Source organism: Mauremys reevesii, linkage group 2 (genome assembly GCF_016161935.1).
Source record: "Mauremys reevesii isolate NIE-2019 linkage group 2, ASM1616193v1, whole genome shotgun sequence".
Lineage (NCBI taxonomy): Eukaryota > Metazoa > Chordata > Testudines > Geoemydidae > Mauremys > Mauremys reevesii.
The window spans coordinates 198,017,045-198,044,529 of record NC_052624.1 but is presented as its reverse complement, the minus strand read 5'-3'; the positions used below and the strand labels follow the sequence as shown (position 1 = coordinate 198,044,529).

Here is a 27,485-nt window from a genome sequence, read left to right as displayed (position 1 = left end):
ACACCAGAACAGCACAAGGCTGCTGTAGTAGGGCCAAGAACATTTTCTTTAGCATGAAAAATTGAGAGGAAGGTTCTGCTTTTCAGTGAGAGTTTATATTTTTATGAGATCTCTTCAGCTGGGCAGACAGCAATGAAAACAAACACCAAGAAAAAATGTGAAAATAATAATTACAAAATGGAAGCAAATTTAAAACCCTCCCATCAAAATAAAGAATAAAGCAAAAGTATCAACAAAGCAACAAAATTAAACAAAACCATTTGTCTGCTTTTTATTTACATCCCAAACTAAATCATTTTGTGTTGTCTGATCAGTTGTCTTACTTCTCCTTGTGAGAACGTTTTCATCACCCCTGAATTTGCTTCCAAACGTCATGTATAGGATCATTCAGACAACAAAGCAGTATCACATCTCTGTGTGAATCACATGAGTGTTAAAGTACATTTAGCAAATGGATAAAGAAAACAGGAAGAGTTCTGCAGTGGTCAGTCAGAAAGATCAAATCCAAGGCATAGTTTAGTACTGTAGGTTGCTATGAAGTAGTTTGTATTTAACAAAGATATTATGATAATCAATTAATAAAGGATGGTTAAGCAAAATCATTTTGGATTTAATTAAGTAGGAACACATCTCAGATCCATGACTGAACAGGAATCCTGAAAAGAGCAAGTTAACTGAAGACAAGAAGAGAATAAGCAAACAGACACATGTAAAAGGGATAGTGCTGGATATCCTCCCTGTTATGCTGATCAGTAAAGGTACTCTTGCCATGTTCTGTTCTACTCTCCTGCACTATCAGCTCATTCAGCTTTATTCGGAAGTAACAGAAGAGTTGAAAAATAAAAGTTTGACCGCTTACACTAGTATCTGACCTTATGTACAAGGAATTTCCAGATCTTAAAAGGACACAGCGTAGCACCTAACATGAGCACTGGCTAGGGGAACATTTTGCCATCATTAGACAATGTTATAATACACCATATTAGATGCTCATTCTAAACTCTGCTGTTGGGATTACCAAATTGTCATGCTTCTTTACATCATGGTAATAAACCATTCAAATATGGTCTTTCTAGATGATAAATAGGAAAACATTGGGCCATATTACCTCCTCCCACTGAAAAACCCATGGGAATGAATTGGAGATATGGGGGTGAAGGAGGAGAACTTTGTGAGAGTCCCAGGTTATTCCTTGTGTATGATGGCAAATGAGGAATAAAGAAGGTTTTGCCTCCCCACAGAATGAGGGGATGGATTTTACTTGGATTTTACTGCTTGTCTTAGGGATCTAAGGATCATTCATGTGGAGGTCCCATAACTGCATCAGCTCTGAGTCATGCCTTCCTAGCTGCATGGAAAGGATACGATCTGAGTGTAGAGATTCCCCTCAGTGCATAGGTCTCAGGGGCTGATGTGGCACATTGGTATGAGGTAAGAAGGAATCTAAATGGTTGTGAATGAGGGCGTTTGGCTTCACACCTCCGAGCACACTCCTCTGAGAGTGTTCAGGAGCACTGCAGGCACATTGCAGTCTGTTATTGCTTATACCCTTCCTATAAAATAAAAGGCACTAGAGAAATCTAGCCATCTATTAGGTTCCCATCCCAGCTGTAGGCAGAATACTACAGCAGAGATGGGACCCTTCACTACGTAGAAGGTAGTTTTCTTTCTCGGGGGGATCAGTCTCAGCGATAAGTCCTGCATCCTCATTAAAACTTTAAATGCTTCATTTATGATCACTGAGATTTCCTCCTCAAAGAGAGGGAATTCACAGAGAATTAGACAGAAGAACATGGGTACATTAAAAATTAATAAAACATTCCAAGACGGTGGCCCAGGAGTGAGCCCCCATGGATTTGTTAGAAGCTTTGGACTCTTCTTTTACATTTTCATGCTGCAAAGCTTATTGGAGCGAGCATGTATAACTAACAAAGACTGTAAGCCTTCCAACATAGCTAAGTCACTTGTTCTTCATACGAGTTCCACAGTGCACTGACAAATGAGATTAAGTTATACACACACACACACACACAAATATAGATATATACATCGGAGTTTCTCTGCGCAATGTGTGTGTACGTGAAATGTTAATTTAAAAAATTTCAGTGAAAGATTTAACAGTTTTTGAATAATCTCAAGAAATAAAATATTGCAGAAGATGGTCAAGTCAAAAAGTGATGCCCTAGACATTTGAGTTTAATACACTACAGTACTTATATTTATTGGTCAAACCAATACTAAAAGACTAAAAGATTTAGCTTAAAAGTAAAGCTTCAGGGGAAAGGGTTGATTTAGGTAATAATAAAATCAGACTTTAAGGTGAACTAGTGTACCAAGCCCTTTCCTAGGGTTTAGGGCTAGCTGTGGACCACCTTATTCTTCACAAAATTCAATTACAGGTGAAATATAGTAGTTCCTCATACGTGTATATCCCTATTTGGTAGCAGAACTATAGATTTCAATAGGAAATCTAGCTGAATCTTTCCTTTCACTGACCATGGCTTAGAAGAATCCCTTCATGTTTCTTTCTTACGTGAGGGTTAAACAAACAAATGGATGGAACAAATTTCACAGTAAACACAATAACCACGTCAGGTGTTATAGCACCTTTTACCTGACAGGTCAAAACTGTAAGACATGCTAAGTGGCCGCATTGCTGAAAAAGGAAACAAAAACAACAAAAAGAAAACAATTCAGCTGTTAGGAAGGCAAAGGGGTAACAAAAAGAAAAGATTAGGTCCACTTAAGACATTTTGGATTCCGATGCCCAGGCTAATATAAATCCAAAATGTGTCTAAAACATGTTTTTCTTTACTACGGTAACACGGGAGGTGTAAACACTATAATAGCATCACTGGCACTTGCAAATACAGTATGTGTAAAAAGATATTTTAAAAGATAGATCTGCAGAACACTGGTTTTGGAATACAATAAAACCAGATGCTAACACAAGAGATAAGCATCTTGGAAAACAGAAAGTAAGGTTTTCACTTAAAATAACATTTATGAAAGAAAAACTGTAGCTGACAGAGAAAAAAATTAAAGTACAGAACCACATTTCACACAAATTTCAGTGAACTGAAACAAAGATTCTTACATTTCTGGAAGCTTAATCTCCCATGATAATAACTAATTAAGAGAGACATTCAAAAAAAAAATCAACATTTGTTATCTTTAAGGGGAAAAAAAAATAAAAATCTGACACTGTGTGTATGGCTGAATCCTATGCCTGATTCAAAGTTGTCCCCTGTTCTGGTTTTCCTCAGTTTTCAAAATGGATCTAGTATCCTGCTGTCTCCTTTTCAGCCCTCTGAACAGTTTGTTCCCATTTGTAGGACAATAAGCAGTCAAAGGTTAACTGGGTCTGGAAAGTTTATTTAACTAATATCCCTGTCCCATATATGTATTTATTATTAAACATTTGTAGGCGAATTTTATCACTCATGAAAATGAGAGACATGGCTACAAGCAACTGCTGTGGCACAGATGTTCATTTCAGCTTGGTCAATGCACCTCATTTCTGACATACAGTGCCTGGACCAATCCTGAACATAAACTGTCAATTATGTTAAAATTGGTTCACGTTTCAAAAATATCCAATGTCTAGTAGGGATTAGGATAATGTCAGATTCATTCTTACTTGAGACGACTTTAGCAGGTCAATCCCAACAGTAAGAATAAACACAAGGTGGAAAGTGAACTTACTAGATATGCAAAATATCTCCATTGATTTGCCTGAATGCTGATTTGCCAGCCTGTAAAATGGGCAAGCTTGTATGAATGATCCAGCAGCCACACATCCCCTTACGCTATGTGTTTAAAAAAGGTTGCATAGGAATAAGCCTTGTAAATGGGAATCAGTTACGGTTATATACAGCAGGTGTCTGACCCAGAACCAAACCTGGGAGTAGAGGTACTCTTCCTTTAGAGCAAGAATGGACAATACAAGCCAGAGGCAACAGCAGTTGCAAAAAGAATGGCTAAATATATTAAAATCTCTGTTAAATTACAGCCAGATTTTAAATCCCACCCCCCAATGGCACACCCCTCACTCCTAACCTACAGCAAATGAAATACAGAAGGGAAGAACTGGTTTTCTTCAAGGCTACATTAGATCTACTTGTTCATACCAGGAAATAAACCCTTTCAACTAAAGGAGATAAACTTTCTATGCTTCTCTTTTTCTTCCATTTTATTCAGACGTCTTATGAGCCTATCTAAACCACTCATTTCTATCAGACACTTATTCATACTGGTCACTCCTCTGTTGCAAATTTTTCTCTGTGTAATTGGTTATTCACAATATGATTACCAAGATTACCATATTCCAAATAAGGTTTCTCTATGCTTTACATAACAGAATAACTCCTGCATATGTAGAATATACTCTATGCTTTCATTGATACACTCCAAAACTTCAGTGAAAATAAATGTTGTCAACTATGTCTGTCCAGATGGTTTAAATGTATTATCCACAATCATTTCCACATCTTTCTCACATCTGTGTTCTATGTTGGGCTTCCATTTAGATTTAAAATCCTTAAGCCTTATTACCTTACATTTTCACTACACTAAATTACATGCAATACTTATCTATCTGTAAGCCAGGACTATTTATAGCTTTCTGAAAGTGGCTGATCTTTTCCCATCCCCAAATCTACCAAAAAGATATAAATTTTGCTCTGAAATTTTTTTTGATGTTTCAGACAACAAATCTATTGCGTCAGTTTCAATACAAAAAAGAAAAAAAACTAATGTACTTCTAACACAAGAAGCAATACTTTTGAATGAGTCACAAAATATTTTTTTACTTTCTTTAAGCTAATGACAATTAGGTGTTTACACTGGTGCTCGAGAGAAAAATTTTTTTAGTCTACTGTAGCCTGTATAATAAACTCTCATGAATTCCCCATTCATACCTAAACATGCTCTAATATTCCATTTTTCGAGCCATATAACTGAGTGGTGAAAAATCTGACCAGGCTGAAAGAGGACTACCACAAAGATTTAGTCCTGCCTTCAGTGCATGGGACTGGACCTGAAGACCTTTCGTGGTCCCTTCTAGTTCTATGATTCTAAGAGAGTTCCCAAATGGAGAACATATTGTATATTAAAGCTGAATTTTTATATACTTAAGTAAGGAAAAGGAATCCACTCGAGATTCTGCCGAGCTTCCACAGTCTTTCATATAAAAAAGGGTCTGAGCAGGTAAAAAGAAACCAATAGCTGTGGCAGCCATAAATCAAGTCCCCAGGAGGCTCCAGATGCTCTGCAAAACAGTCTTCAGAACATCCTGATGCTAAAAAGCATCCAAGTGCCACACAAACACTCCCTCCAAAATTGGCTGAAATTAGAGTGGTAACAATTTTCCCCTACAGACAATGAATAAATACAACCCACTTGAGTTTGGACCACTGCCTTTAAATAAATTCGCCAGGCATAAATATCCTGCCAAGCAGAACAACAGAGAATACAGGTGTATGTTGTTTTTTTGCCTCTTTAGCCACAAGACGTCACTCTTTCTCTGCATAAATCCAGTTAACAAAGCTTCTCTGTGACAATTAAATACTTTACACTTAAAGAAGGAAAATGGAAGTAACAGTTTGGAATATTTGCAACATCTTTAGTGGTCAGACTTTGCTTTAGTTCAATGGTTCTGAGGCATAAAGTGGCAACTTGTGAAAAATGTCACACACATAGAATTTTACAATAGGCAACTGATTGTTTCATATACACTTCAGAAACAAACTGCTTTGCAATATAGATCTGAATCAGTCATTACTGAAGTATGTATGAACGCTTATAGGGGTTCCATAACTTATACAATGAAGCAAAGAGTTACATCCAAAAATGATTGCAATGCTCTCAGCTCAAAAGTTCAGGAAAACTTAAACACAGATAATCCATAAAGGACCGTGAGATTAATGGATTTTAGAGCAGGAAACAAAAGAATAAAATGAATTTAAAAAACATCTCTGTGTAACACTTTATATTGCATATTAGGGAAACAAACCTCCATTCCCGTCCATGAGAGGATCTAATGTAACTCCCTCTGCACAATAATCAACATTATGTCACTTAAAATCCCATAATTATGACACCAGAAACCTGACACAATCAGTCTAAATCACACATCTTTTATTTTTAAAACAAGAAAATAACAATTTCAAGGTACTAAATTCTTCTATTCCTAAAGTTACCAGAAAGGGTGCATAGCACTAACAGAGCCTGCAGGCTCTACCGTCTTTTGAAAAGGTAAGGGTTATTTTAGTCTCCATTTTAATTGAGCTCAGTGCAGACATTGCCAATATCCTTATGTGGGGCAGTTTTGTGCAAGTACTGCTGCTCAAAACTAGTATAAGCAAAAGCAAGTACTCACCTAGCCTGCTACGCCTGATCTCATCTGGTGAGACAGGGCGCAGCTTTCTTTCTGCCTTGATTTCCTCCAGTATCCTTTCATGGAGGCTGCGTGGCCGTGGTGGGGTTGGTTTCAGTTTTCTTGCAGAGGCCTTGGGTATAAAGAGAATGAATGTTCATTCTAAGCATTATTCCTGGAAAGTGATTTCACAAGGATTCTTTTAAATAGCAGATTATTCTGAAGTGATTTTACTTTCATTCACTTATAAACACAGTTGAGTACATTCCGCACAGAGATTTTTTAACAAGAACATTGGAAGTATAATTTTATAAGCAGATAAGACCAACACAGATTCACAAAGGTATCGGATAACTGCTAAAGGTAAGTGTTAAGGTTTCAGGATTTTACAATGATCTTCCTACACAGACCAGAAACATTAAATTGCTCCTATGTGAAACACACAAGAATAAATGCACAGCACACAAACAACAGATATAATTTGTACTACTACACCATTTTAAAAGAAAACACTAAAACACAAACACATTGAAAAAAGCCAGCCTTTCACTGCGAAGAAACATACTGGATTACATACAGGATTTAATGGGGGCCGTGATCGGATGAAATCCAGGATTTTTTCATGAGCACTCTTTTTTAATCGAGGTGGAATATCCCCATTGACCTGAAAGGAGGAAAATGAAATGAATATTTTTATACTTTCTATTCACATTTTTGCAGTGTAATGAGATCATAATATCCTGAGGAAACCTGTAGAGTTTCACACTTACAATTAAATATATCCTAAAACTGTCATCAGTCTCAAAGAGAGGAATAATCTGTATGCAATACATGCACAAGAAATGCTGCAGGTAAGAGCATTTTGGTTTTACAAATGGAAAATGAGTGCAGATGTACAGATGGAGAATAAGTGCAAGCGCAATAATATTAATTAATAAAATGTAGGATTAATCTTTGATGCAATCAGACATCAGAGCTTCCAGTATGTTTGTGGGAGAACACTGGGTTTGTTACTAGGGAAATTTGTCAATACCGCTCTTTGGAGGACAGTGTGCCAACAGGCCTCAAATGAACAAGTGCTAGAGCCACACCTAGGAAAACAACTCATGAGCCTGGCAAAACCATTAACTCTTATACTGCCTCTAATATTCTTCTTTCAGGGAAGGCTACTAAGAGAATCATAATGAGGCAACTTGGGCATTATCGAAGGGCCTGAGATTTCCTTGACCTCTTTTCAGCCTTGTTTCAGACCGGGTACAAGCACACACACTGTGTTAGTCCCATTGACTGATGATCTGCTTCTGGCAATGGAAAAAGATCAACTGTCCATTCTCATTCTTTCAGATCTAGAAACTGCTATCAACCACAATGCCCATGTCAGCACACTCTGCCAGGAGTAGATGGTGCTACTATGGAGTGGCTGCGTTCTGAATTTCCTGGCCTTAGGTCACCTTACAAAGTTTATCAATTTACTCAAGCTTTAAAAATATTTTGAAGTATAAATGGAGTTTGGAAGAGAACTATAGAGTTTGATAGCATATCTAAAATTAATACTTAGTAAAACTAAGCCAGCAAAAAAGTATATCCTGCAAAAAGAAGAGGAAAAAAGAGAAATGTCTCTGTGTATGTAAGTGTTTTTCTTGTCTTCAGAGCTACAACATAATTTCTTTCAGATGTCTCAATTTGGAGACAAGGAGAAACATATACTATGCATTGCAGAGAAAAACTCTCAGTAATATATTGTAGATACAGAATATATAATAAAGCAGCTGCTCTCATGCAAGTTGCAAATCGTAGAGCGTGCTCCAGCAAAAGACTGAAGCAGTTTGGCAGGTGGGAGGGACTCAATGGCCAGTGTGAGGCAAATGAATGCAGCAGTGACCTTTTTCTGACTGCATTCTGTGCCTATTCCGTGAAATTCTCTGCTTTACCTATGTCACTGCCATGAAGTTTCTAAAAAACAAACAAATAAATATATAAAATTCCATGATTTTCACAAGGCCTGATTTATTAGTCACATTATTCAGAGAAATGGGTTAAAATAACAGATGGACTACATGGTGCGTGTATCATATTGAAACTAAGATTCTCCCACTCCTGGCCCAAGAGAGACAGACAGCCTCTGCAGCAGTCTCTCAATATCTCTTCGTAAGAGACTCATCGCCAGCTGCTGCTGCCTGCTCATCCCCTCCTTCCTTTAAAAACTGATAGGTCAGGGTCATTAACGGTTTAGGGTCCCTTTGTTCCTTGTTCAGGCATGGAGAAAAAGTCTGATTGCCTGGCTACAGCCAGGCAGGGGAGCATTTCCCAGTTAATAGTTCCCCCACCATTCCTTTAAAGACCCTTGGTATTTTCACTGGTGTATCTTTTCTCTATTGTTGTTCGATTTCCTGTTTGATTCCTCCCAATAGCTTCCTTTGATTTAATTCTCTGCAATCAGGCAGAATATCAAGAAGGTAAACTGAGGTGCATATATTATTGATAGAAACACAGAACTCTCCCACATCCTTCATATTCACCAAAAACATTAAAGAAGAAAATATTTCAATTACATGGTTTTTACTGACATTTTATGATGGGGAGAATATTTTTAAAGCAATTATGTTTTCCCCCTTCTTTTTAGAAGAATTGATAGTTTTCATAGGTCTGCATAGTTCACATGATTGGTAGTGAGACATGAAGTCTTCTTCCTCCAGGTCACTGGTTCAAGCACTGTCAAAGTTAGTAGTGATTGAAAGTTGTTAACATTTGACAGCTGTTTGGTGAGCTGGTGATCTCAGTCCAGTCCCAACGGGACAGCTGTCTACATCACAATATAAAATAAATAATAAACAACTTTGCAGTTCTATAGGACTTTTGACCTGAGGATCTCAAAGTGTTTTACTCCCTGAATTAACCTTCATACTACCCCTATACAATCAGTAAGTACATCGCTACCTCGATATAACGCCACCCGATATAACATGAATTTGGATATAACGCGGTAAAGCAGTGCTCCAGGGGGGCGGGGCTGCGCGCTCCGGTGGATCAAAGCAAGTTCAATGTAACACGGTTTCACCTATAACGCGGTAAGTTTTTTTGGCTCCCAAGGACAGTGTTATATCGAGGTAGAGGTGTATTTGAATCCCTATTTCACTACTGGGAAAGCTGAAGCACCTAATTTTCCGAACTGATTCCCCCAAGGTCACAAAGGAAGTGTATGGCAGAGCAACTGATATTATCAATAGACTCAGTAGAAATTCCAAGGACTTATGGTCAAAGCTGAGACTCTGTGCATTATGGAAAAGCTTTCATTGCCACTGTAAATGCTGTATTTTTTCTGTAGGCAAACTAACTTCTGTTTCCAAAATGGACACTCTTTCACAAGCATTATTTATTAAAAAGTGATTACAGGAACTGGTGGCTATGAATGCCCTTACAGAAATAAAAGTCTTGGCTATGGATGAAATAGATTAGGTCAGATATGCACAGTATAAGCATATCTGTGCCACCGAGCCAGGCACAGAAAAAAAGTGTTGCATAATTGTAATTCTGCTCAGATACCAGACTGGAACCAACCACATACTGATGTTTAATCGAACTATCTCAAAGCACTGTCAAAAATATCCCAAATGTTTCTTTTGTAAAAATCAAAATGAGAGAAAAACACTTACATTTAAAATTCTGAAGAATTTTGTACAAGAGTACATTAAAACTAGTACTGGTAACATTACCAATTAGAAAAAATGTGGCCTGAGTGTATAAGATCTACCAGAAATGTAAATAATCACATAGCAAAAGCACAGTGAGAAGAAAACACAGTCAAGAAGGCTTCCCACACTTGCTTTCAGCCCACCACTTTCACATTCAAAAAACAAACATCATTTGTAGATAAGCAGGTTGGCTGCAAATGGCAAGTCTATTTTTGAATGATTATGATACTAAATATCTTGTATTTATAACATGCCTTTGATCCCAAGTGATTGAAAAGCACATTACAAATGACATTCAAAAGAATTGCTCTCCTCACCACTGAAATGAAGCTATCTCAACACAGCCATACCAAGCAACACTTCAGAAAAAGCAAAGTAGAACAATGTATCCAATTGACAATGCAGTAATCAATTGATAATATGTTTTGTATGATCTGGAAAATTTCAGGAACTCTTGTTTTTGCTTCACCATCTAGAAAGACATGACAGCTTTCTCTATTGGGAATATATATATATTTAGCTATGACCCATGACAGACAGCTAAAATATGCTGTACTCAGGAGAGCTAACTGAACTTGTAAGGATCTGTGAACCCTTCAAGCTTCAGTAAATTTCATTTCCTATCAAACTGCATCCATATTATTATACAATTTTCTGCACAGAAATACTTTGAGCATGCTCAGCAACAAAACACAAACTACTAGGTGGAAACTTTATAATAAGAAACTAGTTATTTTTCTAGCATGGAGGTACGAGCAAGTTGTAGTCAGATAAAGATAGCAACAGTCTCAGAGACAGTGCCATAGATTTTGTACCTGCAGCAGATTCTAATCCTAATTCACTTTTATGCCCATATGACCAAAAGTGGCTTTAGACAACCTGCCTAGTATTTTTCACATATAAGAGGAGCAGGACAGACATGGATGCCTGCAGGCATATAGTACATAGCTAGCATCTGGATGTCAGAAAGAGCAGCTGTGCCTTCAACACCAACCACACGAAGAAAATCTTTTGAGAAGAGATAGACGCTAACTTGACAGAGGTCAAATTAGAGGCTATGTTCGCAAAAGGTGAACTAGAATATCGTCCAGGGCTCCTAGTCAAACAAAATTTCTGTACTGAATCCACGTATTGTATCAAAAGTAAAGGGCCTCCAGGTTTGTTTTTCCTTTGCTCTGTGGTTGATATTAAAAATAACACAGCTCTCTGAACCTTAGCTATAAGATAGATAGCATTACTACCTAGCTATGTACCTATATTGCCCTCATCATCATAGTGTCTCAACAGCAGCATCAATTGCAGGAAAGCTGCTGAAGAGTATATGTCACCTGCTCCCCCTGGAGAAATGTGGTGACTATCTTTGCTTTGTTTTCCTTTTTAGAGGTCAGGACACTCAGCCTGGGCCCCTCAGACCTCTCAGGGAGCTAGGAACCTCGACCAGCCCCCTTTACAGAAACTATTTAACTTTTGCCTTGAGGGGTGAGCACAGACTGTTTTGTGGGCTGCAGGATTATTCTGTTGGCCTTTTTCATTCAGACTGCTTTTTGCCTGCAGAAGGGGGGAATCCCCCATAAGACCACACAGTGCTACACCCTGAACTCCAAACTGTCTCTACAGCGATGTCCATATCCAAGGAAGGACGTCTGGGATGAGAGAGGTGCCCACCCTGACCCAAAGATACAACCTATGACCTATATCTGTCACACTCACATGATAGTAGAGCACAACCAGTCACATCAGGAATAACTCTCTCTATTTCCCTATCTGTAAAATAAGGCTAACAACACACTTGCCTAGCTCACAGGATAGCTGTGGGGAGTGACGAGGTAATGTTCACATATCACTTTGAAACACATGAAGCACCATATAAGTGCTTAGAGTGATTATTATGGAACGTCTATTGGTTCATCAATAGTTTCCAGACTACCATTCATACTCACAATGACTTCTTGTGAGAGGAAGTGGGTGTGGCTACACTCTATTATAAAGAGTGGATATTTCCATTCTATTCGATGTGCCAATCTATTGGGAGTGGGATAGGGGCAAGAAAGAATCAGAAGCCATCCAAGCTCAGTGAAAAATTCTGTGATTCTAGAGCAAGGCACAAGGTGTATCAACAATAGAGCTTGTTAAAAACCTTCCATCAAAATATTTTTGGGTGGGAAAATAGTTTTTTCAACCCAATGAAAATCTGGTGAGTTTTTGTCAAGAAACCTAAAATCCTATGGAAATCCCCAACCACCCATGCAATCAGTGGGCAAAAACAAACCAGGAAAACTCAAGGCAGTTCTCAGTGCTGAGAGCATTGACACCATTCAAATCCAGGGATTTCTGAATGTGTTCATCACTGTTAAGAAATCTTCAGTCCTTGGTATCCATTATTAATTGCATGATAATGATGATTTTAAAAACCATTTTATGAAGCAGGTGCAATAGAAGGTCTGGGAGATTCCAAGACATACCAAGGAGTAGGTGATCCTCATACAGAAAATGCATCTTCCTGACAGTCACTTCTAAGTTGTACATGAGTGTCTGGGAAGTAATTCACTGATATTTGAAAGCTTGCCTCAATGTCTCAGCTTGTTCTCTTGACTCCAAAGGAACACTGCATTGTGCTGAAACAGTCATGCCCAAATCAGAACTTGTGAGCCTTTAATAAAGCTGAAGACTTCAAGGGAAGGTACTGATTCCCATAAGGTATCAGTGCTGAGCTTTAGATTGGACTGTCCTACTTCAATAATATAAGTGCCTATGATGAAGTTTGCAGATACTTTAGGCTTTCCTCTTTTATGACAGTATGAGATGCCACTCTCATGCATTTCATACTTTGAAAAAGCATCATGGCCAAGCAGCTCTGATGTAATATATATCTTTACAAAATTATGTTATGATCTGTCAGGAATGTACTCCACAGTATGAAGAGCCAACAAAAAATTCATATTGATTGGGAAGTACAGCAAGACTGTTAACCTGAATGTTAGTGTTACTAGCAAGTCAACACAAAATCCATTTGTTCACGCATATCAAATGTAGGTTTCCTGTCTCCTGAAATATTTTAGTCCTTGTCACCTAAAAGCAAGATGCACAACGTTTTGATGGATCCATTTTTTCTTAATTAATATTCAAAATTTAGGAAACAGTAAAAACAAAGTAAGAATAGCTAATTTCATGACTGAAGTAACAATTCTGAGTTTCTTTGAAAAACAAAGTGAAAGTAATGGTGATTGGTGACTGTATAGATTTATCAAAATGGTATTCTCAACTCACCATAACCTTCCTTAAGGTATAGCGTTTGGATCTAATGTCATCCATTAGCATTTCATAGGGCGTGAGCTGATATTCTATTGGAAGTGGGTTATACTGACGCTCTTGAACCTTCTTAAGTTTAACACCGTCCCGCAAATCTCGCATCACCTGTACCCAAAAGCGGGCCTGAAGAGCCAAAGGAGACAAATTAGGTTTCAGAACACTTATTATACACTCATTACTACTGAGTACCAATGCGGTTAAGACAAAAACAGCTGACTCGTCACATCAGAGCACTTTGAACCAACTAAATAAGACTAAATTTATTTTTTACAACAATGAAGTACGTAGGTGTTACAGTGGGTTTGAAAACCTGGCTCAAAACCCATCTTGAACTAGAAAACAAATCTGGTGGATTATTCTAGTCACTAACAGAAATCCCAAAATCACAATGTAATTCAGTAGATCACTAATGGCGGTGTTGGATTTCATTTGTTTTCCACTTTTTCTATGAGTTATTACTAATTCATACTACAGAAACAAAAAAAACCTTAAATACTGTTTTTTACAGAAAGCAGGTGACAGTTAACAAGCAGTTTAAGAACATTAGATTTTTTTCATCAAAATATAATCTTTCAAAAACGACGGTATATGACTGCAGCCTTACCCAGTCAGCATTTTTCAACTCATCAAGGTCTGTGCTGGATTCATCACTCCTTTCTTTGTCCATTTCCTGAATCTTCTTCAGATTCTGTCAATTAAAAGCAACATAACACATAACCTGTATAAGAACATAAAACTGTATTGAAATAAAGTAGAAAAGGTTTAATAGAATATGGTTTCTTCTGTATCTATTCATCTTTCAAAATTTACATGGTGGATATTCCAAGGAATGTTTTCAGAACATGTACAGCAGATTAGAAATTAGACTTCCAAAACTGTTAATGAAAGGGTGCCCTTCTATATATAAAAAAGGATTCATAAATGCTGGAGAGGATGTGAAGGAATAGGACTTTTCTGCACATATCGTGGGAATAACATAAGAAAATAGTATTTGGGAGGAAAACAAATAGAAATTTCAAGATAGCTAAAGACAGACTACTCACAGAACTCATAGTGACGATATTAGGTTACAGCCCAAAGTTGGTTATCGACCTGAGGAAGGACCCATTGATATCACAATTACACCTTTACCCCAATATAACGCTGTACTCGGGAGCCTAAAAATCTTACCGCGTTATAGGTGAAACCTCGTTATATCGAACTTGTTTTGATCCGCCGGAGCGAGCAGGCCCGCCCCCCCCCCCAGCACTGCTTTACCGCATTATATCTGAATTCGTGTTATATCGGGTCGCGTTATATTGGGGTAGAGCAGTAGTACTAGCAGTCAGATATGTGATAGCTTGTTTTTGGAAATGGACAGATTCCCCCAGTATTAGTAGTATGGAGAAACCAAGCCTAGGAACTCTTTTCAATGGAAAAAATGAGAGTTTTATATAAAGTAGTGTAGCAGGGTGCTTACCCTGCTCCTGCCCTGAAGGGCTTAAAACAGCCCTGGGGGAAGGTTGTGGCTGGGAGCTACTAAGCTGAGCTGATTGGGAAGTGGCTGCAGCTGGGCCATGCCCCAGTCAGGCCACAGCTGGCCTGTATAAAGATGCTGGGAGCCAGAAGCTCAGAACTCTCTCTCTAGCTATAGAGGGAGATGGGCCTGGCTGCAGGGAACTGGACATAAGGTACCTGAGTGAAGCAGGGCTGGGGAAAGGCAGAGGAGCTGAGGAGCTGCAGTGTAGCATTGGGCTAATAGGTACTGGGGGCTTCAGGGGGCAGCCCAGGGGTAGGCCAAGGCAGCAGGTCCAAACCCTTCTTGCCAGTGATGAGTAGGCTGATACTGCAGTCTGCCCCAGGGCGTGGGGCTAGACAATGACTGGCAGTAGCCATATACTGAGGCAAGGTGGGGCTAGAGGGTGGGGGTTCCCCGGGGAGGGGAGACCCTGAGAGAAAGGGGTTACTGCCAGGGGGCAGCACCCCATGTAAAAGGGCACTGGGTCCAGGGAGGGACACAGGGGCCAGAGGACAGGTGGATCACCGGCCTGCAGAGGGCGCTCCAGAGCTGAATTGAGCTAATTCCTGGAAGACACCAGCAGGAGGCGCCGCAGGGGTGAGTCCGCTCGCTCGTCTACAAGCAGACAAATATATAGTTTTGGGGATTTGAAAAAAAAATACACAGATAATGATAAGAACTTGACCAACCACAAAGGGATCTTTTAAAGATAACAAATACAGGTTATTAATAAGATTTCTTAATACTTGTGTGGAAAGTTCATATATGTTAATAATGACAGAATAAAAAGTTTAAAAAAGAAAATGTCCCTCCTCAATGTAGGTGAAGCTTACTTAATAAAGAGCCAAATTTTCAGATTTTGACTAGAATAAGAACAGTGACTGAATGCTACAGTAGATCACAGAGTGGGTTTATTGGACCACCTAACATTAAAACAAACAAATATGTGTAATTCAAAACTTAAATAAATGGACTCTTTGCACTTATGGAAATAGTCTCATATATTCACATCATACATAAAAATCACATTGATATAGAATACAACTTTTTGCTTGTAAACTGAATGCCTTTGGAATCACTGAGACACAAGCATGGAAACTCACTAAGCCATGTTTGTAGATAGTTTCAGAATAGAACTACACTTTAACAGGGTCTTATTTACATTTTTCCAATTGTTTGTTCATTCATTTTCATGAAACATAACTGGCTCCAAACTTGTGTTAACTAAACCTCTTGAATGTATGTTAGGAGATTAAATCAGTAGGTTACACATCTGGAAACGTTTACATTATTTATGTATGTAGCACAGAAATATTTGTCCTCCTTCTGAGCTGACAATGTAATTAAGCCAACATAAAACTTGGGTGCTCCCTATAATGGAAGTGATCAACAAAGAGAGTCCGGGTCTCTTTTTTTTTAAACAACATTTATAAAAAGAGGTTTAAAAATATAATTTTCTCTTTATTATACATTACACTGAAACTGCTACAGTTTAAGTCTTTGCTCTAAGCCTCAGAAGACTCTTTCAATGAAGCAGTGCAGGTAGCTATTAAAATTGATTTCAGAGATCCTACATGACAGACAGCCATCTCATAGGGGCCCTTGGAATTTTTAAAAATTATTTTGCTACAGAGGATTTGGGGGAGAGTACAGGATAGCAAATGCTTACTACTACCTTTAACGTGACACAACAGTAGACTTACTTTTACATCCAAGTTCTTAACACCATTATTGGCCTTTTTAAAAATTACATACATTACAGGCAGGCTCTTGATCATACAACTTATATGACACAAAATCTAATGGCCAAGTCCTGAAAATCTGGGGTGAGTACAGGGCAGGGGAGGGTTTGGGTAGAAGATAAAATTTAGAAGATATTAGGGGGCTTCTAGTTGTTCTGACAATTCTGATTTCACTCAGTGATCTCACTCATTGGTTCAAATTCAGCTTGCCTCATTCATGGACATTGACTACACCCTAAGACTTTCCAAAGGCATTTGTTTCCTTTAGTTACAACACGCTCTTGCGAAGAATGAAATTTCTTTTCTTTTTAACACAGATTTTATCAGTGAGACCCAGCATTATCATAAGCCAGTGCCATTCAAGATAGCTTGTGATTTAAGGACACGAGAGTTAGATACTGCTAACTGTATAACCAATAATTTCTGAAATGATTTATTTTTTTAAAATGACCTCAGACCAGAGTGTAAGATTTTAGCCTGTAAATAAGCTCTGGTGTGGGCTGAGTATGGCAGTTAACAACAGAGTCTTAGCTACTGAGTAATAATTTTAATGGTAAAAATAAAAACTACTGCACATGAAAATATCCTGGCAAATTTAAAGCTTCAAGAAATCCTCCAAGAATAGGCATAATTTTAATGCAATAGTTCTAGGGAAAAGGATTGTGGTTTTGACTCGCCTAATTAGAGACATATGTAAGCAAACATTTAACTATTATACCCTCCCCACTACTCCACATCCAAATAGTTCTTCTAGTCCAATGTATTCCAGGTCTAGCTAAAAGTATGTCCTTTCTTCTCCTCTCTCAGAATGTCTCTAAGGGTAGAGACTACAATTAAAGACCCATGGCATGGCCACAACTGGCCTGGGTCAGCTGACTTGCAGGGCTCAGGCTGCAGGGCGTAAAATTGCAGTGTAGACATTCAGGCTCATGCTGGAGTCCGGGCTCCGAGACTGAGTGAGTGGGAAGGGTCTCAGAGACCAGGCTCCAGCCTGTTCCCAAATATCTACGCTACAATTTTTAGCCTCACTGCCCAAGCCCGAATCAATTGACCCAGGCTCAGACTTGGTGCCACAGGTTTTTTATTGCAGTGCAGATGTACCCTAATAGACTGGCAGTGTGTGCTTGAAACAGCCCAGGTGTTAGCAGGTGTTGGCCCTAGTGAGAAAGGGTTAGATTCTTCTGACCCACTGAAACAATTTTACCCTATCTGGTCACAAAGCAAGGTGGGATTGGATCTCTAGAAAGAGGAGCTGAGCTGAGCAGTCCTGGAATAAGAACCATACGAGCAGCCAATCCTCATGTAAAAGTTTGAGCTGAACTCTACCATCTTATTCTTAAATTTATTTGTAAATAAGGCCACACCCTAGGATTCCACATATCATGTGGACTTGGTTTTAGAGCAGCTTACTCATAGAATCTATGAGGATCTTTGAAATCTTGACACATGCATTCTGAGTACTGTCCATTATAGGTGAATTAACAAGTTTTCATCCACTGCATTATAAAACAGAAGAGAAACAGCCTTAATGAAAACAAAAAGTTCAAGCGTCAGTCCTGGCAGGGTTAAAGAAAATATGACAACAACAGAACATATTTAAATTACCTCAGTTTCACCACTTCTGGGTCCTAGCTTAGAATCATAGAAATTTAGAGCTGGACAGGACCTCAAGAAGTCACCAAATCCAGCCCTTGGGGCAGGACCACATAAACCTTGACCATCCCTGGCAGGTGTTTGTCCAACTTGTTCTTAAAAACCTCCACAACCTCCTTTGGAAGCCTATTTCAAGCTTAATTATCCTTCTAGTTAGAAAGATTTTCTTAATATCTAACCTAAATCTCCCTTGTTGCACATCAAGCCCATTATTTCTTGTTCTATCTCCAGTGGACACTGATAACAAATGACCACAATCCTTATCAGATCTTTCCTCAGTCTTCTTTTCTCAAGACTAAGCCTGCCCAATTTTATTAACCTTTCCTCACAGATCAGGCTTTCTAAACCTATCATTTCTGTTGTTCTTCTCTGGACTCTCTGAGTTATCCACATCTTTCCTAAAGTGTGGTGTCCAGAATTAGACACAGCACTCCCGCTGAGGACTCATCAGTGCTAAGCAGAGTGGGACAATTACCTCCCAAGTCTTACATACAAATACTCCTGTTAATACACCTCAGAATACTACTCTTTTTCACAACTGCATCACATTGTTGACTCATGTTCAATTTGTGATCCACCGTAACCTCCAGATTCCTTTCAGCAGTACTACCATCTCGCCATTTATTTCCCATTTTGTAGTTGTACTTACAATCTTTCCTTTCTAAGTGTAGTACTTTGCATTTGTCTTTATTAGATTTTTTCTTTTTGATTTCAGACCAATTTTTCAACGTCCTTTTGAATTCTAATCCTGTCCTCCAAAGTGGATGTAACCCCTCTCATCTTGAAGTTATCTGCAAATTATATACGCATACTCTCCACTCCATTATCCAGGTCATTAATGAAAATATTGAAATGCACTGAACCTAGGATAGATCCCAGTGGGGCTCCACTAGATACATCCTCCCAGTTTGACGGCAAATCATGATAACTACCTTGTCCATATGAGGCCTGCTAAATTCTGTTTAAACTTGCATGAAGTCATAATCCCCAAGGGAAAGAACATGCAGTAGCTTCTCATTCTACACTGTATTTAAGGTAATCCAAGTAAGAGTGAGTGAGAGTGTGTGTGTGAGTAAATGATACATATAACCAATAATGTCTTGTTTCACTGAAAAAATCTGCTAACATACTTTTTAATTTTAATTCATGTGCAGAGCTACATTATAAATACCATAAGAAAATCTTTCATAAATTGTTTTCTTTGAATTAAATTTATTAGGCTTAAGTTAGTACCTGAAAGGGTTAACAAAGATAGGTAAAACAGTGTGCTACTTCAATAACACTTCCTTTACCTCTGTGTTTGAATATTGTTCAAATTACACAGCAAATAAACATAGCAGTCTGAATCTACTTTCTAGTGAACATCTGTAGGCATCCTTAAATGACCACACAATGCAGTGACAGCTTAGCATTATCTCCACTGGTGGTTTATAGACAACTGGGAAAAATGTGTGTATGGAAACTTGTACGTGCTTTGCAACTGTCAGTGATATCAGTCTGTTACTTTAAAAAGCAAGAAGTCCTTTCTCTAAAAGAGGAAATATTACAGAAAAGTCTCATTTACATTTACTTCTGCATTTATATCAGTATTGAAATCTGAGTATTCATCCTTTTCTCCATCAGATGCAAAGTAGTGGTAACGATTTCAGGGTCAGTCTTTGTGAACTGCAAATGCCTTGTTTTCTCTTGAACTGGAAACTTTTGTTGAAGGCCTGCAAAATTATAAAATCATCCTAACTCTTTCTCCTCCTGCTCCTCAGAACCAAGGTTAACTTTGGTGAACAAGCTGACAACAGTCAGACTGCTACTACCTTCAATACGCATTTATTTTTACAGAGTTAACATATTCCAGCTGCTTAACCTTTACTTTGAATGTTGAACAATACCTGCAGCAATTATCCATTTCAGCAACCATTAAAGCTTTCTGTTCCTTAACATATGGTTTGTTGGGCTGGATTACGCCCAAAGGCAGCAAAACTGGCATAAATGCTAAATATCCCACCATGTTATAAGATTCCAACCTGATTCTCTTTACCACTAAGAATCAGGAGGAGAGATGGACCACCTTCAAAATAAGGTACCCATCTAATTAGTCCCTGCACAATGATAGTAAGAGGGGGAGCTTCTATTTGAGGAAGGCCAAGTCCAGGTAAATCACACCATCACAGGGCTGGAGAGATGTAACAGCAAAGGCCAGCCAGAAAAGATATGCTGTCCTTTCACTCCAGTTGTTAAACAACCTCTACTATGGTATTAGAGAGACAAGGTGAATGAGGTGATATCTTGGGACCGAGACGGTTACAACTACACTGCATATCTACTGGGGTGATCATTTTTAAATCAGTAGGCTCAAATAACTTTCACCCAACAGTCCTAAAAGAGTAGGCTGAGGAGATCTCTGGCTTGCAGATGTTAGTTTTCAATACATCTTGGAATACCAGGAAAATTTTAGAAGATTAGAAGAGTGCTGATTTTATGTCAATAAAAAAAGACACACCGAATGACCCAGAGTGGCAAATAATGAGGACCAGATAGTCATACAGAATGATCTTGATCATCTGATAGGCTGGGCCCATTCAAACAAAATGTGTTTTAATATAGCCAAATGCAAAGTCAGACATTCAGGAACTTAGAATTCAGCCCACACCTACAGACTGGAGGACTGTATCCTGGAAAGCCGTGACTCTGAAAAGGATGAAAGGTCACGGTGGATACAAAATGAACTTGAGCTCCCAATGTGATGCCATGCCAAAAAAAAAAAAAGCTAGCTTGGACATTGTGATACGCAACTATGATTATCAGGGATATTGTGGCTGTCAGTCCCTAGGGGGAATCTCTGAGGAACAGAAGGCAAGACACTTTCAGCGGATGGCTCTGAGCTCCCTTTTACTGGGGATCAGAATGATGCAGACTTATTGGTTTTAAGTCACAATGGAAAGCAGACCTTCATCCACTAATGGAGCTACAAAATAATCTGCTTTGGTCTCCCAGAAGGCAAACAACAAAACAATACCAAACAAGCTAAATGAGGGAGGAAAAGAGCCGAGGATGAGATAGCAAGTCTAAATCCTATTGCCAAAATGCTTGAAGGCTACTTAGCACCTAGATATTATGGCAGAATGCACATTAGGAATTAATATATAGAAAGTTTCACGTCATATTAATTGCTCAAAAGATTGAATGTTGTCAGGAGTTGTTTGCAAGGTGTGCTGAAAGACTTGAGTTTCTTAGTGTTTTGAAAAATAATGGAATACTACATAATTTCCTTGTTACAAATTTAGAAGACATTGGAATTTAGCAACATACACAAATGGAAAATGTTCTGACCTTACAAACATTGGTTATGAAGGTTTCCTTTAACTCTTCTGTGTATGCTGGGTACGCCTCAGGGGGAACAATTTCTTGTCATGGACATACATGCCAAGTCCTCTAGACTGAATTAACGGTATCACCTCCCTCCTTAATCAGCCAAGATCAGTGGGGTTAGAAATCAATTTCAGTGACGAATTATGCAAACCAAAACACTTAGAATAAAATGGAGTGTTTGTCAGAACTTAATTGAAATCCGAAATCCGTATGAAGAACCTCAGCTGCTGTATCCATTTGTGCTTACCCTTGGGAAACAGAACAGAGGAAGCTATTTTTGCTACAATATTAAAATCATAGCCCAGGCGGATTTCCGTTTTAGAGGGGGAAAATACTAAGCGGTTATCTTAGTGGACCTCAAGCCCTCAAACCCACACTACAAATCTCATTCACATGTTATAGACTGGGCATTCGTTCAGAAAAGTAGGAAACAGATTTGTAGGCTACACACCAGAAGTCTGAATATTAAGCATTTCAACACTCTTCATTTTATAACAACGAAAGCATTTGGCATTTTTTAAAACGTTGTGTTCTCACACACAATTCTCTAGCAGTGTGAGTAAATAAATATATGGATGTCTTTACATTTATTTTTGCATTATTTAAAACAGTCAAGTACAATTGTTATTATTGCTAAATGGCCCATATCTGAAAAATACTTTCCTTTGCTCAGTGACAGATGGAAGGTTATGTCATGTACATGTCAGCTCAACAGCAAAGAATCACTTGAACGCAATGCTCTCTAAATTTTAACATTTAAAGGAGCTTTTCATAAAATAGGGGTCTGATTCCTGGCCTTGTCCTTTAGCAGTTTAAAAATGTAATCTATCATCATTTCTGTATGTATTCCCATTTCTAGAGGTTGTTTTATTGATGGAAGTGATTCTGACTGATAACTGGGGAACAGATAAAATAGACTTGCACATCTGATCTCTGATGTAAGAATACGTAACATATAAAAGAGGGTACTGCCCAAGGGTAATAGTTGATTACATACCCAATTATCTAACATCAGACTTAAGCCTTATGGACCTGGGCCTCCAGCCCTTACTCACTAGAGTATCCCCCATTTCAGTCAATTAAATTACTCATGAGAGTAAGGTTTGCAGACTCAGCCACTAAAATGCTTCGTGCTGCTATAGCACTTTTGAATCTCATATCAAAAACATCCATTTGTAAGACAGTAGGAGTGGGAGTAGAGAAGACATGTCCTAATGTGGAGAGAGGTGGAAAAGGGTTGCTTAGTAGTGATCCCTTACTGATCAATACAACAAATGCACTGACAGACTCCAAACTGAGGTCTTGGATGGATATTAGTGGCTCTTCTTCAGTAACTCACAGAGGGGATCAAGTAGAGAAACATTTGGCAAGGATTTTGAGTTTCTGGAGAGTAACTCTAGCAATGTTCTATAACATTCATAATTAAAGTATAGCATTGAATATTGTGCAAATATACTGTTTAATCCAAATGTTTATCCTCCAAGGTACATTTTTATGGGCTGCCAGTGTGGGACAGAAGAAATGTTGTTCTTTGGATCTAAGTTTGAGTAAACAACTTAGCTAATTGTTTCACTTACTGTTAATAAAATTGTTATTGCATAATTATAAAAACCCTGCTGGTGGTGTTAATATTGGGTTACGTGCTGCTCTGTTAAAGGGCAGAGAGCGATTCAAGACCATGACCATAAAAAGTTTGTGACTGAAACACCTATCATTTTCCACTTTAGCAGCCAAATATAAAGGGAAAATGAAGACTCTGTGTCCAAAAACAGGTGATAAAGAATATAACATAGTCCTAATTTTTTTATGTTGCTAGCAAGGGTTAATATCTACTGGAACGATTTCCTAAGAGGTATAATTTAAAAGCGTGTAGAAATTCCCACTATGCAAGGGTGTTTAAGCTTTTGCTACAGGTCAGCTGCCCTCATGGCACCAGCTAACAAGGTAAGCCTTACAGGGCAAGACAGGTATCAAATTGGCTAAAGATTTGGGCCCAGATTTTTAAAAGGTATTTAGGCATTGCTCTGCTGAGCATCACAATGTCTAATTGATTTAGACGCCCAAGACTCATTTTTAAAAGTGACTTAGGGGCCCGAGTCCCACTGACTTTCCATAAGACTCAGGCGTCTACAGGCCAAAGTCACTTTTGAAAATGAGACTTAGAAATCCACAGCTGGCCTGTACCAGTCAACTCTGGTTTGCAGAGCTCAGGCTGCGGGGCTCTCTCATTGCTGTGTAGACTTCCTGCGTGGTGGGAGGGTCCCAGAGCTCAGGCTCCAGCCCGAGCCCAGAAGTCTACACAGCAATGAAACAGCCCCACAGCCCGAGCCCTATGAGCCCAAGTCAGCTGGCATGGGCCAGCCATGGGTTTTTCTTTGCTGTGTAGACATACCCTACTAAAGCAACTAGGCTCTGCAATGCTGAGTGGAGCAATACCTAAATACCTTTTAAAAATCTGGGCCTTGATGAGCAGAAGCTACAAAATGAGGGATTTCTTTCACCACCAATTTTATTTCACCACTATTCAGTAATAAGGCTATGGATATTAAAGGGCAGGTCAGAAAGGAAATCAATTGCGCCCACTGTGACGCCCCATATGACACCTTGTACCCCAGTTTCACCTCTATTTTATGATTATGATATATTGTGTATAAAGTACGCCCTGTGAGATATCATTTCAAAACTCATAACCTACTGAACATTATTAACCTGGTAAAATATGTGTAGCAACTTTGTATGTATAGTTATGAGATTCTACTGCATAATAATGATCTTACATTAGCATGTAACAAAGTTAGAAAAGCAGGCTCAAACTAGTTTTTCAGAGACAAAGACACACTTGCACACCAACAGGGAGCTAAAAAGTCACTACCTGTTTATTGGAGATTCACAGGCAGGGAAGTTGTACAAAAAGCAAATTTACAACTCACCTGAAGGACAGCCTGCACAGCACATACACAATGGAACTGCTGACCCCAGGACCCAGCAAAGACTTTTCCAGTATAAAAAGGAGAGACAGTGACCTACTCCTCATCTCTCCTCCCTCATCTCTACTCATGGCAGCAAGATCTCTTGAAAGACAATAGGTGCATCACTGAACTGTTTGGGGGCGGGGGGGGGGAGGTGTCCTAGCTGGAAGATGTTCCAGTTAGTATGAACTGCTCTAAGCTTTTGAGTGAGAAATCTTTTTGCTTTCAAATCTTATATAGGTTGGTAAAATTTAGGAATTAAATTGCAGTTTTATCTTTTATTTCTTTTGTAACCAACTCTGACTTTTATGCCTTTATCACTTATACTCACTTAAAATCTATCTTTCTCTAGTAAATAAACATGTTTTATTGATTTATCTAAACCAGTGTGTTTTGGTTGAAATGTTTGGGGAATCTGTACTCAGGTTAACAAAGGCTAGGGCACAATCATTTCCTTTGATTAAATGATGGACTATTAATGAGCTTGGTTTGTTCAGTAGTGGGCTCAACAGCACAAAATGCACATTTCTGGGGTACCAGGCTGGGCTAACAATTAGCAGATGTCATCCTGTATATAGTTCATGAGTGGCTGGGATAGCATTCATGTAATTTTGCTGGGAGCGACTACATGCTAATGTCTGTGTGAGCAGAACCTGGAGAGGCTGCGTTTCACTAGCAAAGCAGTGTAAGAGGCACCCCAGGCTGAAGAGTTAAGGAGACTCAGCATTTCAGTGGTTCAAGTTGTACCCTGGGGAATGTCACACACAGGCAAGTGGTGAACATACTATTTACATAGTTTTTTGCAGCAATGCAATGAGTTCCAGAGAAAGCACACTATATTCTCTCAAATGAGGCAAAACCCAGAAAAAGTGTATAACACACACTGCGCCAGTGCCCACAAAAAAATTTAAGTAAATGATACAGTGGGTGGAATGTTTTTGTTTAACGTGTACGTTTCACCACTGTTGAATAGTTAGGAGTTTCAACTAGGATGATATTAAGTTTTTATTCATATGACATGCCAACAGCAAAATCTACTGATCCTTGCCAGTCAGACTGAATGGAAGACTAATCTCAAAGGAATTTATTTCATTGGTCAGGAAGAAGGTTCTTTCCTTAATGAATGAGGTTAGGGTACACTAAATCCTACTCTCAGAGCATACATTCTGTGTAGCACTGTATTTTAATAGCTTTTCCGGTCAATGGACTATTAAGGTCAAGTTGGCTGAGGACCTACAGTCTCCATTTTTCTAAATAAATGATCCATTAAACATTATTCAGAAGAAACACACTCAATAATTACTTAAGATAGCTACATCCCATTATCAGATGTAGTCATGAATATACAGATATTATTAACAATATGCTATTTTATTAATTAACCCATTAGAATCTTTACTTGAAATGAAACAGAAGAAAAAAAAGGAGCAAAAGAATAGATTTTCTTTATACTTATTTGCTTAAGTAGAGCTTTACAGAAGCATATCTTTTCAGATGAAAAGAGACTAAAATATACAGAGAGATAGAAAAGACTGACTGACTACTTTATAAAGGCAATAAATGAGATAAACTAATGATAAAAATACATAAAATAATTAATGGCATAAAGAAGACAAATCAGGAGCATCTGTTCCGCTTGCCTCAAAGGAACAAGGGGACAACCAATGAAATTAAAAAGTGGCAAATTCAAATTCGCTAAAAGGAAACACCTTTTCATACAATATGTAATTCGATTTGATTTCATTGCCACAGGAATTTCTTCTGGACAAGAACTTAGAAAGATTCAAAAAAAGATTGGTCATTTATATGGCTATCAAGAATAGACAATTAACATAATACATTTTGGAAGGGATACTAAACCACATACTTTAGGGCTTAAGCCGCTCTCTAACAATTAGTCATCAGGATGAGACCTAATATGGGGGGCAGAAAGTTGAACTGTAGGGACACTTTATAAAAAATTTTCTCTAGCGTCGGATTGTCACTGGTGATCGGAAATAGAAAGTTTTTCACAGTACTCTCCCCTGGTAACCAAATCAGCAACACAGAATTCTCTCCAACTGCTTACCTCTTTTGCACTTTTAATTTTGGCCAGGAATGTGTACAACTCCATTGTTTCAGCAAATAGTGCCCGACATACTGCCTGATAGTGGTTTGGTGCCTCTGATCGGGTTGGTAGATGGGCAGCACACAACTAGGGAGGAAAATAAAAATTGTTATATATAGACATATACAATACTGCTTTTACTAACACAACACAGCTAGGAACCTACGGTACTTACAGTGTAGCATGCAAATGTTCCCTGTACATATTTATGTCAATTTATTTTTTTAACCAATGATAGTTTCTACTATACATTGTTTTCAAGATTCTGTAACCTAAAATAGAGATGGAATAGAATATTTAGAGGACGAGAAATCCTGTATGTGAGACACTTAACTTCAGGCAGGAATTAAAAGTACATTTCTTTTACTTTCTGCTGTCTTTTCATTTTTGTAGGAAAAGTTCTATGAGTGAAGGAGAGATTAGGAGACATTAAAAAAAGATGCCGTCACTTCCTGGAAAACTTTGAAACACAGTTTACCTCGAGGCAATTTCCCTTTTATATTATTTTTCTTCCCTTCTCTTTAAAAAATAAAATACATAGGATATTTAACTGAAAATGGGATTGTTGATACTCAGACTTTTTCCCTTCCAAGGTCATAGTTCTTAGTTTATAATATCATAATTGTCTTTATAGCAACACACTGATTGCACAAAGAGGACTACAACATTAAGCAAGCATCAAGACAAGATTATCAAACAAATATTTTGTTACTATGCAAATGTTCCTAGTAATAAAGCAAGAAGAAAGAAAAAACACAATGTATTTTACTTTA

The 27,485-nt window shown here is 38.3% G+C and overlaps 1 protein-coding gene across 4 annotated transcripts in view; it reads right to left on the bottom strand.

Moving 5' to 3' along the window:
* SPIRE1 (spire type actin nucleation factor 1) overlaps positions 1–27,485 on the bottom strand; it is a 182,861-nt gene that overhangs the window by 27,844 nt on the left and 127,532 nt on the right. For all 4 annotated transcript variants that reach the window (XM_039526302.1, XM_039526303.1, XM_039526305.1 and 1 more), the window contains 5 exons: positions 26,674–26,799; positions 13,982–14,065; positions 13,336–13,500; positions 6,954–7,040; positions 6,380–6,509 (listed from right to left, as the gene is read on the bottom strand). In XM_039526302.1, coding sequence (XP_039382236.1) covers positions 6,380–6,509; positions 6,954–7,040; positions 13,336–13,500; positions 13,982–14,065; positions 26,674–26,799 — 592 coding nt within the window. The remainder of the gene's footprint in view (positions 1–6,379; positions 6,510–6,953; positions 7,041–13,335; positions 13,501–13,981; positions 14,066–26,673; positions 26,800–27,485) is intronic.